At 40.4% G+C, this 16,627-nt stretch overlaps 2 protein-coding genes across 8 annotated transcripts in view; one reads left to right on the plus strand and one right to left on the minus strand.

Annotated features, from left to right (window-relative positions):
• Window positions 1-1,590, plus strand: part of tex9 (testis expressed 9) — a 66,603-nt gene extending 65,013 nt beyond the window's left edge. For all 5 annotated transcript variants that reach the window (XM_072564993.1, XM_072564991.1, XM_072564992.1 and 2 more), the window contains 2 exons: window positions 1,084-1,218; window positions 1,367-1,590. In XM_072564993.1, the coding sequence (XP_072421094.1) occupies window positions 1,084-1,218; window positions 1,367-1,441 (210 nt within the window). In that variant the 3' untranslated portion in view covers window positions 1,442-1,590. The remainder of the gene's footprint in view (window positions 1-1,083; window positions 1,219-1,366) is intronic.
• Window positions 1-16,627, minus strand: part of mns1 (meiosis-specific nuclear structural 1) — a 53,623-nt gene that overhangs the window by 18,434 nt on the left and 18,562 nt on the right. For 2 of the 3 annotated variants that reach the window (XM_072564988.1, XM_072564990.1), the window contains exons 7-10: window positions 16,474-16,581; window positions 12,762-13,019; window positions 9,894-10,019; window positions 3,744-4,024 (exon numbers count right to left, since the gene is read on the minus strand). In XM_072564988.1, the coding sequence (XP_072421089.1) occupies window positions 3,917-4,024; window positions 9,894-10,019; window positions 12,762-13,019; window positions 16,474-16,581 (600 nt within the window). In that variant the 3' untranslated portion in view covers window positions 3,744-3,916. Of the gene's footprint in view, window positions 1-3,743; window positions 4,025-9,893; window positions 10,020-12,761; window positions 13,020-16,473; window positions 16,582-16,627 lie in introns of those variants that run through there. The other variant, XM_072564989.1, reaches the window with a different exon arrangement.

Below are 16,627 nucleotides of genomic sequence, written 5' to 3' on the forward strand. Positions count from 1 at the left end.
GCCAAATGGCCTGTTTCCACACTGTAGGGAATTCTATGATCAAACTAGAGTGCATAGAGACCTTCCAGGGAGCCCGCAATGCAGGCAGGCCTGATCAACATATGTGCAGCATAGTAGCACTGCAGGGTACCATTGCCATGATTAAATGAGTGAGTGGAAACTAGAGGCAAGCTCTGTATTTCCCTCCTCCTCCAGTGAATGCTCCTGGCCATTGGGTTCCTTCTCTGTCCAGGTTCCTATGCTGTGTGGGCTCCTGGTCCCCACCTGTTCCTTTTCTCTTTGGGCTCCTGCTTCATGGCGCTTCTGTTCAGACCGTGCTTTTATCCTACTGTACTTCCTCAGCATCATCCATCCTCTACAGGGGACATAACTGGATACAACTCCATTTAAGTGGGGAAAATCAAATCCAGTAGGTGGGGTAGCTTTTTCAAATTAGCAAATAGAAGAGAGGTCCTAATAATAAAAAGGTTCATAAATACCACATTTTAAATCATTGCAGCTTGTAATGATAATTTTTTTTTCTTTCTTTGTCTCTTTGGTCGAGTTTCATCCCATATCCTCTCACACTAACAACTTGTTAATCTTTTCATATGTCTGTATTGATCACTTGCTATGACTACTTGACAAAAGTGAGGAGTGGAGATTAGTCAAGATTAGAGTGGTGCTGGAAATGCACAGCAAGTCAGGCAACATCCACCTCTTGCACTCCCAGCTACCTTCTCCCCAGCCCCAGCCCCTCCCATTTATCTCTCCACCCCCAAGGCTTCCAGCCTCATTCCTGGTGAAGGGCTCCTGGCCAAAACATTGATTTTCCTGCTATGACTACTTGCCAGATGTAAGAATATTTTAAAGAAAGTCTGACATCAAAACAGAGCATCCATTCTGAGTGTCCAGAAGACTTTGTTTTGGATCTGCTGTCAGGCTTCCTCCAGCTATTGTAGGTTTTGAGACTGCCTAAAGACACGTGCCTATTCATTATCTGAACTGGAAACTGTTTTTCAGAAGATGGCCAAACCATTAAGCCAATGCAATACAAACAAGTAGTTTTATGAAGATGCCGATTATTTGTCTTATATTTACCAGGACACAACTAACCAAGAGAAACTAACAATTGAACAACTGAAGACCGAAAACAAGAAGTTAGAAAAGCAGAAAACCGAGCTCATGACTGGTTTTAAGAAGCAGATGAAGTTAATAGATATCCTTAAAAGGCAAAAGGTAGGATGTGACAAAATGTGAAATGATTATTCACGGTATTTGTAAGACCAGGAATTGTTATTTAATTGGTACCTAAAATAACTCGGTGATTGAAAGGTAATATATAAATGCAGTCAAAGCTCACAAACTTGCCCTTGCTTTTTTTTAGATGCACATGGAAGCTGCTAAAATGCTCTCCTTCACCGAAGAGGAATTTATTAAAGCATTGGAATGGGGAAACTGACAGTTGTAACATATCTCAATGTTGCAAAACATAATTGTTGTCGCTATTATGTTTGGATATTTTTCTCATTGAGTTCAGTATTTATATCCATCCTATTAAAACATTTTGTAAAATTGGTGGTAAAGGAATAAAGATATAATTATTTATGACCTCCTTTGTTTGTTAATTCATTCCACCAGGAGAGTGGTTATTGCTTATACTCTTATTATTTTACCCACGGACCCTAACATCTGTTTTCCTAATTAGTTGCTAGCATATTCTACATCTTGAAGCTTGAAAAAAAATTGTGTAGCGGAATTTTTGAAATAGGTTACTTTTGTTGATTTGTTTTAAGTTTTATTAATATTCTTTCTCTAGAGACAAAGTGGTTTTCAATTCTCCATGTGTAATTTAAAAGCTGATCTTGAAACTATTTTCCTGTTTTCAAAATATGTGTAAGCAGCAATTGCCAAAAAGGGTCAATGGCAAATACCGAAAATTTAAATAGAATATCAAACACCAAGATACATCAGAAAAATATCTAGAAAATTGGCTTTTTCTACAATTTAAACTATTACAACATATTTGAAAGAGAATTGGGTGAATGATCTATGTCACTGTTTTCAGAAGCAACTATTGTTAAGTTCCATAGTCCACATTGACTGTGACTTTGAAGAACAGTTGAGGTTTTAGGACATCTGTTTTTCCAAAACTAGTTCAAGTTTCTTTACCTCCTATTCTTGAGAATGATTTAACAGCAAATAAGTATGTGAAATAAGAGAAAAACTCAATTCATGTTAGAATTCCCTTCATTTACACGACAGGTTTGGTTTTAGACTTGTTCCTCTAGAGCACAATGATCTTTTCTACATAGTGTTTATTCTACGAATTTAGCTCCTATGAATAACTGTCAGATTTTCAGGCAGAACTTTCTGCTCTACAATCAGCAGTTTATACAGAAAGAGACACACTGGACAACTTTAACATAAAAAAATCAAATTGATATCTAGGCACTACAATGCAAGGGGAACACTGCTCCTAGGAGAAAGTGAGGACTGCAGATGCTGGAGATCAGAGCTGAAAATGTGTTCCTGGAAAGCGCAGCAGGTCAGGCAGCATCCAAGGATTACGCCTGGGAGCCCTCCAACCACAGGGGATGGACTCTGATTTCTCCGGTTTCCTCGATTCCCCTCCCCCCACCTTGTCTCAGTTGAATCCCTCGGACTCGGCGCTGCCTTCCTCGCCTGCGGTCTTCTTCCTGACCTCTCTGCCCCTGCCCCGCTCTGGCCTGTCGCCCTCGCCTTGACCTCCTTTCGCCAGTCGCGTTTCTGGCACCCCTCCCCCAAGTCCCTCCTCCCTACCTTTTATCTTAGCCTGCTGGACACACTTTCCTCATTCCAGCAGAAGGGCTTATGTCCGAAACGTCGATTCTCCTGTTCCTTGGATGCTGCCTGACCTGCTGCGCTTTTCCAGCAACACATTTTGAACACTGCTCCTAACTTAGTCAAGCATGAGTAAATCATGGTCATAGTACTCAGGGGGCCAGAAGCACTCTTAAAAGAGCTGAGGTTTTTACATATTTAGCACATTTATGCACAGGCACACACAACTCTGACTAGATAATAGTCCCTGGGCACATGTTGGTTCTGTATTATCAGCACCACATTGTAATTCTCAAATTCACTGATCACTTAATGGGAGGATCTTTCAAGGCAACTCATTTTATTGCCCTTCTTTCAAATTTGTTACACTTTCATAAAATGTTTTGAATGATATGGAAGGGCACAATCATGATCCATCTCCCATTCACACAGGCCTTGTAGATCCATAGGAATTTGTGAGTTAAAATTCCTAATTCCTTCAGCTTAAAGTTAACGACTTCAATTTAATATATATTGGACACCACATAAGGCCATTCTTTAACCACAACATTTCTATGCTTTCTGGATTTGTGAAACTAAGTAAAAATTTTTTTTAAATCTAAGATATGCAAAAAATGTGAATCGTTGAAAGAAGAGGGCACACGTGAGGTAATCTATTGTCCACCCTAACTACTCCATGATCCTCTATTAATTATTGTTTCATTATCTATTTATTAAATTTATTTCATTATAGAAATTTTGCAAATGTTACCAATTCACCAAAGAAACAAAGAATGAATATAGGTCAATGCAATACTGTAAAAGATTGTTGAGTCAAATTTTATAAAAATCCACAGATGCGAGAAATTGCTGATCTGATGACCAAGTTTGTCAAAATTCACTAATCTATATTCCATTAATCTTCACAATAGATTTTCTCCATAAAGATGAACAATTTCACAGAAGTTCCAAATTATTTATTTATATAATTTCATTAATAATCAGTTTCATTACATTTTCAACGATTATAAATAGAGATAAACTTAAAACTTATGACCCAAAAGTAACTTGTGCTGGCTAATGCAGCCATGCTCTAGACAAAGTTGACATAATGTCAAGCAATATCATCACAGGTCTAACAATCCCAGCCTTCGTCTGATGATAAGTTAGCGCTTCCTTTCTTGAAATTTTCTCTGAAGGTTTCATCAAATAATTCGAGCTCTCGTTCATCTCTAAATACTCCCTTTTAAAAGATATATATGAAATAGTAATTAGCTTAACCAGCAAAACAAAATTCAATCATAACCTTTGCTATGTTCATGCAATAAACTGAGAATATTTAAAAAGTAGTAAGGTTGGTGTAAATCATTCAGGTTTTGGTCAGTGAGTTTCTTCTTAATTTATATTCTGGTACAGCCACAGTCTTACATACAGCTGATTCTTAAGGTTTCTGAATTTAAGTTTAACCACAGCACTCAGAGGCACTTACATCACCTAAACACAAAACATCCAGGACCTCAATATAAAACAAAAATGTGGGGTGGAGGGTGCTGCACACAGCGGTCCCCTGCAACTGCAGATTGCGGTGGTTCACGGGGTCCCAGCCCAACTGCCTCTTCTGTGGTACTGTGGAGTCCGTGGACCACGTGTATATTGGGTGTGGGTGTTTGCACTCCCTTTTTGATTTTCTTAAAAACCTCCTCCTCTGCTTTTGGTTGCACTTCAGTCCCACGCTCCTGATCTTCGGGCACCCGGTACAGAGGAGGGAGGGCAGGTCTGAAGATCTCCTCGTGGGTCTGCTCCTGGGCCTGGCCAAACTGGCCATAAACAGGTCGAGGCAGCGGGCCGTGGAGGGGGTCGTTAGGGCCGACTGCCTGCCCCTTTTCCGCGGTTACGTTAGAGCCCGGGTGTCCTTGGAGAAGACTTGTGCTCCAGATCTAGCTTTGCATTAGCCAAGCTCCAGTACAGAGACAACACTGACATTTATCTAATAATGTGGATAATTATAGAGTGGTAGACCCTTTGATTCAACTCATCCATGCTAATCAATTTCCCAAACTAAACTAGTCCCACTTGCCTGCATTTGGCCCGTATCTTTTAAATGTAACAACTCCTGCATCTACCACGTCCTCTGGCAGTTCATTCCATATACGACCCACCCTCTGTGAGAAAAAGGTCCCTTTTAAATCTTTCTCCTCTTGCCTTAAAAATATCCCTCACCCAAAGGAAAAAAAAGCTTTGCTATTCACCTTACCCATGTCCTTCGTGAATTTTATAAACCTCTATAAGGTCACCCCCTCAATGTCCTATGCTCCAGTAATAAAACGTCCAGCCTATCCATATAACTCAAATCTTCCAGTCACAGCAAGATCCTGGTAAATTTCTTCTGAACCCCTTCCAATTTAACAATGTCCTTCCCATAGCGACCAGAACTGTACACAGTACTTCAATAGTGGCTTTACCAAAGTCCTGTTCAACCACAACATGATGTCCCAACTAATTGTGCAGGTACGTTCTATACACAGGAAGTAGGACAAATCCAACCCAGCCAATTACTGCCCTCTCAAATCCACTTTCCATCATCAGTTCAGTTTGGGTTTCATACCAGCCATTCAGCACATGCTTACATTATAGCTTTAGTCCAAACATGGACAAAAGAGCTGAACTCTCAAGGGAACGGAATATCCTTGAAATCATTTGAATGAGTGTGGCAACAATGAGCCCTAGCAAGATGGGAATCAGTGGAAAAGTTCACCAACGATTAGGAATCATAACTAACACTAAGAAAAATAGTTGTGGTTGTTGAGATCAATAATTCTCAGCCCCTCAGGGTAATATCCTCAGCCTAATCATCCTCAATGACCTTCCCTCCATCATAAGATCAGAAGTGGAGATGTTCAATGATTGCACAATGTTCAACACCATTCATAACACTTCAGTGAGTGTCCATGTGGAGCAAAGCCCTGACAATGTTCAGGCTTGGAGTGACAAGTGGCGAGTAACATTCACGCTGCACAACTGCCAGGCAATGACCATCTCCAATAAAACAGTATTATTCATGGATGTTCAATGGTGTTACCACTACTGAATGTTGCATTATCAACATGCTGGAAGTTACCACTGAACAGAAGCTCAACTGGACCAAATATAAATATTGTGGCTATAAGAGTGGGTCAATGATTAGGAAACTTGCAAGTAAGTTACCTCCCAACTCCCCAAAGCCAGTATAGCAATTATAAGAAAATTCAGGAATGTGATGGCATACTTGCCTCTTGCTTGGAAGAGTTCAGCTCCAATAACACAAGACATTTGACACCATTCAGGGAATGGACACTTGATTGGCAGCTCACCTAATACCTTTATTCATTCTATGCACCATGGACATTCATGACAGCATCTGAAGGATACACTTTAATTTATCAAAGCTGCTCCAATAGCATCTTCCAAATCATGACCTTTACCACCTAGGACAAGGGCAGCAGAGAAGACTGTCACTTAGATGTTTCACCTACGCAATGCACCATGCTGATTTAGAACTATATCAACATTCCATCACTGTTGCTGTTTCAAAATCCTGAAACTTCCTTCCTAAAAAAAATTGTGTCCTTACACCCCAAGAACTACACCAGTTCAAGAAGGCAGCTCACCACCACCTTCCTCCAGGGCAATAAGTTAGGCTATTAATGCTGGCCGAGCCAGTGACACCGACATCTAATGAGAAAAAACACTGCAAAAGCTCAAAACAATCAAGAACAAATCGGTCTGCTTGACCGGCAAACTAACTGCTATCTTGAAACATTCACTTCCTTCACTATCAGCATACCATAGCAGCAATGCATACCATCTGGAAGACTGACTGCAGTTACTGGTTAAGAGTCCACTGACAACACCTCCCCAGCCTCTAAACTGCAATGATTTTTAAGAAAAAGGGTAACAGATGTAGGAGAACATCACCATCTTGCATTTAAGTCACACGCCATTCTGTCTTGGACATGTATTGTCCTGGTGACAAATATCCAAGAACATTCTTGACAACTGCACTGTGGCTATACTTGCATCACACGACCCTCAGAGGTTCCAGAAGGCAGCTCAGCACCACTTTCTCAAGCAGAATTAAGGGTAGGCAATAGATACAGGTCTGACTGGTGATGCACACAGCACAATAAGAGTGATTTGAAGCTAATATTGATCTTGAATGGACTTTAAGTTTTCAATATATGAATTAATTTGTTTCAATTTCTTTGTCCCACTAAGTTTTTGAAAAATGGATTATTAAAGAGTTATTAAAATCAACTTGCAGAAGAGAAGCAGGAAAATTTGACCTCTTTTGCAAACAGACCAGATTCAAAATAAAAGAAATCTAATTAAAAGACTCAAATAGTTTGCCTGCCAAATGTTTCACATGCCTTTACACCATCCACTTCAAATACCTCTATACAATTGTCTAGCTGTTGAGAATTCATATCGAGCTATATTCATATCAAGGGCATGGATGCTGGTCTAGCTAGCAACACCCACAACTCATGAGTGAATATTAAAAAAAATCTAAATAGCTTTGCTTCCCACTTCTGCGTCATTACCTCAGGTATCCCCAAGGGCGTATGCCTGGTTCTCTCCTATTTCTCATTTACATGCGGCTCCTCAATGACATAATTAGAAAACACAACACAAGCTACTGTATGTTCACTGATAACACCCAGCTCTACCTGACCACATTTCTTGATTCCTTCACTGTGCCGAGTTGCAAACTGTTTTAACAGAAATCTCCTGAAACTAAATTGGGGAGACCAAAAACGGACTTCAGTTCCTGCCACAAACTCTACTTCTTGACTGCCTGCCTACTTCATCCCACCCCCTTCAGGCTAAGTCAGACTGTTCACAACATTGGTGTCATAATCAACCTTCTCAGTTCATCTCCTGCTGAAATCCTAATCTATACCTTTATTGCCTCCAGACATGATTATTCCGGTGCACACATGGCATAATTCTAATGTCCTACCTTCAAACTTGACTTCATCAATCTCTGCTGCTAGGGTATTAATTTTCAGCAAATCCCATGTGATGACTGACCTACACTGGTACTCATTTAAAAGTCTTGATTTTAAACTTTTCATTCTTGTTTTTAATTTATCCCATCCCCAACTCAATAACTTCTTCTAGTTGCACAACTCTCTTAATTAATTCAGGTTCCTTAAGCATACCCAATTTCAATTTTTAAAAATTCATTTGGGCATCGCTGGCTGGCCAGCATTGATAGCCCATCCCTAATTGCCCTGAGGTGGTGGTAGTGGTGAGCTGTCTTCTTGAATCGTTGCAGTCTACTTACTGTGGGTTGCCAGTATGGAGGGAATTCCAGGATTTTGATCCAACGATTGTGAAGGAATGGTGGTATATTTCCAAGTCAGGGTGGTGAGTAACTTGGAGGGGAACTTACGGGTGGTGGTATTCCCAAGTACCTGCTGCCCTTTTCCTTCTAGATAGAAGTGATCGTGGATTTGGAAGGTGCTGTCTAAGGATCTTTGGTGAATTTCTGCAGTGCATCTTCAGATAGTACACACTGCTGCTACTGAGTGCCCGTGGTAGAGGGATTGAATGTTTGTGGATGGTGCCAGTCAAGCAGGTTGCTTTGTCCTGGATGGTGTCAGGCTTCTTGAGTGATGTTGGAGCTGCATCTATCGCGGCAAGTAGGGAATATTCCATCACACTTATGAAGACTTTGGGTTGACAGGAGGTGAGTTACTCGCCACAGTATCCCTAGTCTCTGACCTACTTTTGTAGCCACTGTGTTTATGTAGTGATTCTGATTGAGTTTCTGCTCAATGGTAACCCCAAAGATGTTGACAGTGGGGGATTCAGTGATGGTAATACCATTGAATGTTAAGAGGCAGTGGTTAGAGTGTCTCTTATTGGTGATGGTCATTGTATTGCATTGTGGCACAAATGTTACTTGCCACTTGTTGGCCCAAATTGGATATTGGCTGAAAATGTGTTGCTGGAAAAGCGCAGCAGGTCAGGCAGCATCCAAGGAACAGGAGAATCGACGTTTCGGGCTTAAGCCCTTCTTCAGGAAAGGCTTATGCCCGAAACGTTGATTCTCCTGTTCCTTGGATGCTGCCTGACCTGCTGCGCTTTTCGAGCAACACATTTTCAGCTCTGGTCTCCAGCATCTGCAGTCCTCACTTTCTCCTCCAAGTTGGATATTGTCCAGATCTTGTTGCATTTACTACAAATTGCAAATACTACCAATTGATAGCTGTGCTTTCAGCTACTTGAGACCCAAACTCTGGATTACCCTCCTTAAAATTTTCCATCTACATTGCTTTCCTCCTTTAAGACATTCCTCAACACCTTCCACTTTGACAATTTTTGAAAGTCTGTCCTAACATCTGCTTGTGAGATTCAGTGCCATGTTTTGTTTTATAACACTAAAATGGAGCACTTTGGAACTTGTATTAAAAGGCACTATATAAAAACAAGTTGTTGCTGTTGACTGCACAACTAGTGCATATGGTGGAAGATGATAACAAGACAGCACCATACACAGGTAGAAATACCTAAAACAAGAACAACAATGTGATGAAAAACTTTTCACCTTGAGAATGGTAGGAATCTGAAACTCACTGCCTGTAAGGGTGGTAGAGGCATAAACTCTTATAATATTTAAAGAAGTATTGAGATGTATACTTACAAATGCCAAGGCACTCAAGGCTACAGGCCAAGTGCTTGAAAATGGGATTAGAATAGTTAGGTGGTTGTTTTCGACCAGCACAGACACAATTGGCCAAATGGTCTTTTACTGTGCTGTAGATCTCTATGGCGCTATGACTCTGGAGATTCATCCTTAGTAGTTTGAGCCAGAAAACTGAACTTCCTATAACTTGCACTGTCCGGCAATGCTAGCATTAAAAGGTGTAATTCAATTCATCCATAATGGTTGGGGTTTCAGCTGTTCAAGGTCTGGGAGAATGTTCCACAGACAAGTGATAAATAAACGTTCACAGCTACTCCTCTGTTGTTACCTTTTCTACACAGTATAATCCAAGTACAATACTAAATTAATGAAAGTTCTATAATTCAGTTCTTAAACTGGTAACATTTCTTACTACACATACCTTTGGAAGGTAACCCAATAGCTTGCTGGCATGTTCTTTGAGAAGTTTCTGCCTTTCTTCTTCAATGATGACTTGGAGAGCTGCCTTCTTCCTTTCTTCTTCATACTGTCTTTCAAATTCCCGTTGCTATAGAGTATTAAAACTCATTAATCAAAATGTACTAAACTGTATGTATGCAGAACACACGATTTCCCGGACTTATATTTAAGACGCAGGATGCAATATGGAGTACCATGGCTTTGACTGAACTTAGTGACAAGTCACATTTCTAAATGAAACAGTACTGAAATGTTGGTCTGAGTATAAAGTGACATACAAAAACACTAATATACACCAACAAAAACAAAAATTTCTGGAAAAGCTCAGCAGGTTTTGGAATACTGCATGCAATTCTGGTCTTCCTGCAAGAGGAAGGATAATGTCATATTTGAAATGGTTCAGAAAAGATGTACAAGGATGTTGCTAGAATTGGAGGGTTTGAGCTAAATGGAGAGGCTGATTAGGCTGGGACTATTTTCCCTGGAGCGTCAGAGGCTGAGGGGTGACCTTATAAAGATTTATAAAATTTTGATGGACGTGGACAGGATAAAAACAGAAATGCTCTTTTCCCCAGGGTGAGTAGCCTAAAACTAGACTGCATATGTTTAAGGTCAGAGGGGAAAATATTTAAAAGGGACCTGCGGTGCAACTTTTTCATTCAGAAGGTGGACGTACAGAATGAGCTGTCAGAGGAAGTGGTGGAGGCTGGTACAATTACAACATTTCGAGAGTGTGGTGCTGGAAAAGCACAGCAGGTCAGTCAGCATCCAAGGAGCAGGAGAATTGATGGTTCGGGCATTAGGCCTTCATCAGAATTTCCTAATGAAAGGCTTATGCACGAAACATTGATTCTCCTGCTCCTTCGATGCTGCCTGATCTGCTGTGCTTTTCTAGCATCATGCTCTCTATTCTGATCTCCAGCATCTACAGTCCTCGCTTTCTCCACAATTACAACATTTAAAAAGCATCTGGATGGGTATATGAATAGAAAGCGTTTAAAGGGATATGGGCCAAGTGCTAGCAAATGGAACGAGATTAATTTAGTCGGCATAGAAGAGATGGACTGAAGGGTCTGTTCCTTTGCTGTACATCTATATGACTCCATGAGGGCTGGCAGCATTGGTGGAGAGAAATCAAAGTTAACATTTCAGGTCAAGTGACCCTTCCCCAGAACTGATGGTAGCTAAGAAAATATTGGTTTATATGCAGAAGGTGGGGGGAGGGGGTAAGGACCAAACAATAGGTGGAGATACAAAGAGAGAATAGTTGGACAGGCAAAGGAGTGGATAATGATCTGGCTAGGATGGTGAATAGCTATTAATGTGGACTGTTAGTAGTTAACAATAGGTTGTGTGCAATAGAAGACTATGTTACAATAGGCCTGGTGTGTGGAGTTTGGTGCAAAGACATGGGAAAGCTCAAGCCCTAATGTTATTGAACTAAATATTAAATCCAAAAAGCTGCAGAGTCCTCAAACAGAAAATAAGGTGCTGTTTTCCAGCTTGTGCTAAGCTTAACTGGAGCACTGCAGCAAGCCTGAGACAGAGGTGTTGGCCAGGGAACAGGGGAGTCTGTTGAAGTGGCAAGCAGCTGGAAGCTCAGGGTCTTTTTATGGACAGAACGTAGGTGTTCTGTGAAGCGGTCACTCAGTCTATGCTTCATTTCCCCAGCGTAAAGGAGACAGTGTTGTGAGCAGCGAATGCAGTAAACTAGATTGAGTGAAATGCACGTAAAGTGCTGCTTCACCTGAAAGGTATGTTTGGGCCCTTGGATACTGAGGAGGGAGGAAGTAAATGGACAGGTGTTACACCTTCAGCAGTTGCAGGGGAAGATACTATGAGGCTGTGGCCGTGAGCATGTTAGAAGTGAAAGAAGAATAGACCAGAGTGTCCCAGAGGGAATGGTCCCTGTGGACCACTGACAAGGGAGGGGAGGAGAATGCGCGTCTAGTGGTGGCACCTCACTGGAGGTGATAGAAATAGAGGCTAATGATCCTCTGGATAAACATACACCAACATGTTCGCTTCTACAGGTGTAGACTATTTTGAATAATGAAGAAGTAACCTTGCTATAAAAAATAGAATGCTAAAACAAAAGGGCAATTAAGTAATGTTAAATAATAAACAAAAGCATTTTGCTTGGTAAAAAGAGAGGCAATATTAAAATCAACGATGCAATTCTAAAGAGGTATACATATATGCAAATCGTCGAAGGCAGTAGGCAGGTTAAGAAAGCAGTGAATAAGGTATAAAGAATCCTGGGTTTATAGATACAAGCATAGAACAGAAGATACAGCTAGTTATGTGAACATGGAGTACTGTGCACCAAATTTTAAGAAGAATGTGAAGATGTTAGGAAGGTATCTGGGAATGACAGACTTCAGTTATGTAGATGGATTGGAGAACCGAGAATATTTTCTTTAGCAGAGGGAAGGCTTAGAGGAGATTTGATAGACGTTTTCAAAATCACAAGAGTTCGGGACACAAATAAGGAAAAGCTATTCCCATTGCCAGAATGATCAAAAACCAAAGGATACCCAATTTAGGGTGAATGGCAAAAGAACGAAAGGAAACATTTAAAATAAAAACACTACATTTAGGATCTGGACGGAATTGCCAGAATATGGTGGAGACATATTCAATTCATGATTTTCAACAAGGAACTATACAGTTATGTGAAAACTTGCAAGCTACTGGAAAAGTCAGGCTAACTGAGTGGCTTTGGAAATAAACAAGTTGTTAGCTTGTTCCTTACTGTGAACAATCTTTAGTTCCATAATGTTTATCAACTGGGCACAACGGCATTTTATAAATAATATATATTGCATACTTGGTTTGCTTCAAATTGTTGACGTCGATCTTCAATGATTTTTTCCACAGCCTTCTTATGTTCAAGCTGTTTCATACGTCTTTTCTGTTCATTCATCTGTTCAATGCGGTCATCTTCTGCAAGTTTAGCCATCATCTTCCTTCGTAATTCTTCTTCTTCTTCTTTCTCTGCCTGCATACGCTTCTGTTTGAAAACCATTTGGTCTTGATAGGTCTGCTGCAATTCAAGACGCTGATTAATTTGCTTCTCCCTGTCTGCCTGTTAAAAAAAAAAGTCAAAATGTGACACATCTTTGCATTATCTTATAGTTTAATCTTAACTGTACAGCAAGGTGAAGCAATATTGTGTGCTGCTATTGTAGTTGGGAATAGAATTCCAAGCCTGAAGGTCACTTCTCCTGTAAGAAAAATCATAAATTGTTTTCATAAACCTTTATTTCACATGAAAAACTAGGAGTATAACAATGAAATCTTCTATTGTTAAGAAAAGCATCATGCACACACAAATGATCAATCTTACAACTTTGGAAAGGGACTACTGAAAAGGAAGAAATTAGGAATTGCAGCTCCGATGGGATTCTCCTCATCAAATGTGCACAACAGCTGGTCATCACCACACACTGTTCTGCCAAAAAGACAAGTTCAAGACTTTTTGGAGACATCCATGATCAAAGCACTAGCACACGATCAACTTTGTCATTGTTCAAACCCAAGTCCAAAAGGATGTCGTCACCAAAGTGATGACCAGTGCAAACAACAGCTGGACAGATCATCCACTCCTCTATGTCCATCAAATGCTACCAGAAGCAGCTGAAGTAGCAGCAGTCCAGAAACAAGCCCAATGTTGAATGGCTTCAAGAGCCAAGCGAACTTACAACAATGACTTCACCAAAATCTCCAAACAGTTACTTTTAATGGAGTGGAGGAAATCTGGAAAGAGCTGAAGATAGCCATCATCTCATGCTGTGGAAAAAAAAACACTGGCTACAAAACCAGGAAAAAAACAAGATTGGTTTGACAAGAACAACCACATCAACCGAGACCTCATCAAGAAGACGAAAGGTCTCCATTCTTAGCTAAACAACAATGAGGCAAAGAGAAGAACTCATCAAACAGCAACGGTGGAGTTAGAAAGAAGAATGAGGGAAATCAAGAATCAGTGGTGAAATGAGAACACAAACAAGCTGTATCTCCTTGCTAGCAAGCACTGAGTTTCTTCAATGTCACCAAAGCAATACAGAACCCAACACCATTTTCCCCAATCTGGTGCAGAGTGGATGGAACCATTTTGAGAGGCAAGAAAACAGCAACCTATAATGGAGAGAACACTCCAAAAATTCTAAACCATGATACAATCAATCATCAACAGTAACATTTGAGGAAATTCCCCCAATTCCTCATCAAAAATGATCTTAGACTCCCATCTAGTGTGTCAGAAGTCAAAACTGCCATTCGACACACGAAAAATGGAAAAGCTGCAGTGGTAGAACAGATCCAGCAGAGATTTTCCAACTTGGAGGGGCAGAGCTTACCCATCATCTCCATCAACTGTTCCTGAAAATTTGATGAAGGTGATTAAAGAATAAATTCCTGTTAAACATCAAGGATGCTGCCATTGCCATCACCTTCAAGAAAGGAGATGAAGTGGATTGTAGGAACTACCAAAGAATCTCCTTACTCTCCAAGGCTGGGATGGCCATCATCTGAATCTTCACTAGGCCTCTTCTCCCAATTTCTGAAGAAATCCTTCCTGAAAGCCAAACCATGGAACTATGGACATAATTTTCACCACATGACAATTCCAAGAGAAATTCCAGGAATACCATGAGCTACTCGACATAGTCTTTATTGTTCTGACCAAAGCTTTGACTCAGTCAGGAAGACTATAAAAGACCTTCAAAGGTTGACTGTCCAATGAAGTTCATCAATATCCTTTGTCTACACCACGACAAGATGTCAGCAACAGTCCTCACCAACACTAATATAACAAAATCCTTTAAGCAGGGGCGTGTCATTGTCCTCACCCTTCCTCCATCTTCATCGTTTTCATCCTTCCTCCATCTTCATTGCCACCATTCTTTATCTCAAGAACAATTTTCCTGGTAGTGTGGACATTGCCTACAGGATGGATGGAAAACTTTTCAACTTCAACTGACTGAAATCAAAGAAGAAAATAATTACCACTCACTTGTGGAACTTCTGTATGTGGATGACAATGTCATTTCTGCTCCCTCAGAACAGAATCTTCAAGCTGCACTTAATGTCTTCATGAAAGCATACCAAAGTGGCCTTTACCTCAACCTCAAGACAACTCAAATAGTTTAGAACTTGTCCTAGGACAAGTTCTGATCCATCTCTCCATTAAGATTCATGGTAAAATTCTCCCAAATGTGAAACATTTCACCTAGCCCGGAAGCCACCTCTCGTCTAAGGTTGACATCAATGCGGAGATTCAATATCACATTCAATCTGCAAGCGCCACTTCTGGCCACCTAAGGATGAATGTCTTTGACGACCATGACATGCATGCTGATACCAAGATCCTTGCATACAAGCTAGTCATCCTTCCTACTAGTCTACATGGTTCTGAAACTTGTATTATGTATAGGTGCCACCTCAGGACCCTTGAGAAATACCATCAATGCTGTTTGAGACAGTGTCTCTGCATCAACTGCGAGGAAAGATATACTAACATCAGCTCCCTTGAAGCAGCCAACAGCATCAACATTGAGGCCACAATCATCCAAAACCAACTCCGCTGGGCGCCACATGCTCAGGATGCCTGAGTTCTGGATAACACAGCAAATCTTCTTTGCTCAGCTGAAGGAAGGCACTCAAACTAGAGGAGGACCAAGGAAGCATTTCAAAAGATGCCCCGAAGGCTTCACTCAAGAAATGCAACATAGATGTCACTGTATGGGAGACCGTCACTTAGAACTTGGAGGAAACCCTTGTATGAAGAGATTCAATTTCTCAAGAACACCCATTGGCAAGAGGACGTATGGAAAAGGAATCTGAGAAAGTGATGTCAATGATCTCAAGGCCAAGGACAACTTTGACCTCCCAGAAACACCTGCAAAACATGTGGTCAGAGATGCAGCTCCAAAATCAAGCTCATAAGCCATTAAAGTAGCCAAACAATCCATGACCAAAGACACAGAATTGCCTGCATGGACAAGTATTCTCATTAACAAGTGACTGCTGATGATGACAAATTGCAAACGCTTTCCTTCTCTGCTGATTGCAAAATCCACGTCATTACTCTTGCAATCTTTGCACTAAATTAATATTCTTATACAGTTATAGAAAAAAGTTACTTTAAAAAAGGGAGGAAATCTTTTCAGTCATATGATGTGCACTAAGTTCTTGCATGCTAATGTAATGGCGATTTACAACAATTATCTGAATCTGCATTTTCCAATAAAGTACATATGATATTTAGATCCAAGTAATGGACAACTTACTTCAACACATTTTCAAACTCTGATCGGAGTTTTTATTGAGTTAAACAAACCAAATGTTGCCTAGAGATGAAAATATCAAGGATAGTAAAAGATACAAGTTTATCAGGCTCAATTTGACATCTATTTTTTAACTGCAGTGTAAGATAATTATAACGTTTTTAATGCACCATCTTAATAGTAACACTACCAGAAATAAAGCAACTTTTAATTTAAGAAACAAAATTATCATAAAGTATTTTTGATACTAACTATAGCTTGCTGTCTGCGAGCCTCTTCGGCTTTTTCAAGGTATAGTTCTTGTCGGACATTCTCCAATTCTTCACGCTCCTGTCGTTCCTTTTCAATTTCAGCAGCAAGCTGAAAAACAGGCCAGTTACTTGTTAGAAACTGGATTTTAAGAGAT

The sequence above is a fragment of the Chiloscyllium punctatum genome, chromosome 48 (assembly GCF_047496795.1).
Source record: "Chiloscyllium punctatum isolate Juve2018m chromosome 48, sChiPun1.3, whole genome shotgun sequence".
NCBI lineage: Eukaryota > Metazoa > Chordata > Chondrichthyes > Orectolobiformes > Hemiscylliidae > Chiloscyllium > Chiloscyllium punctatum.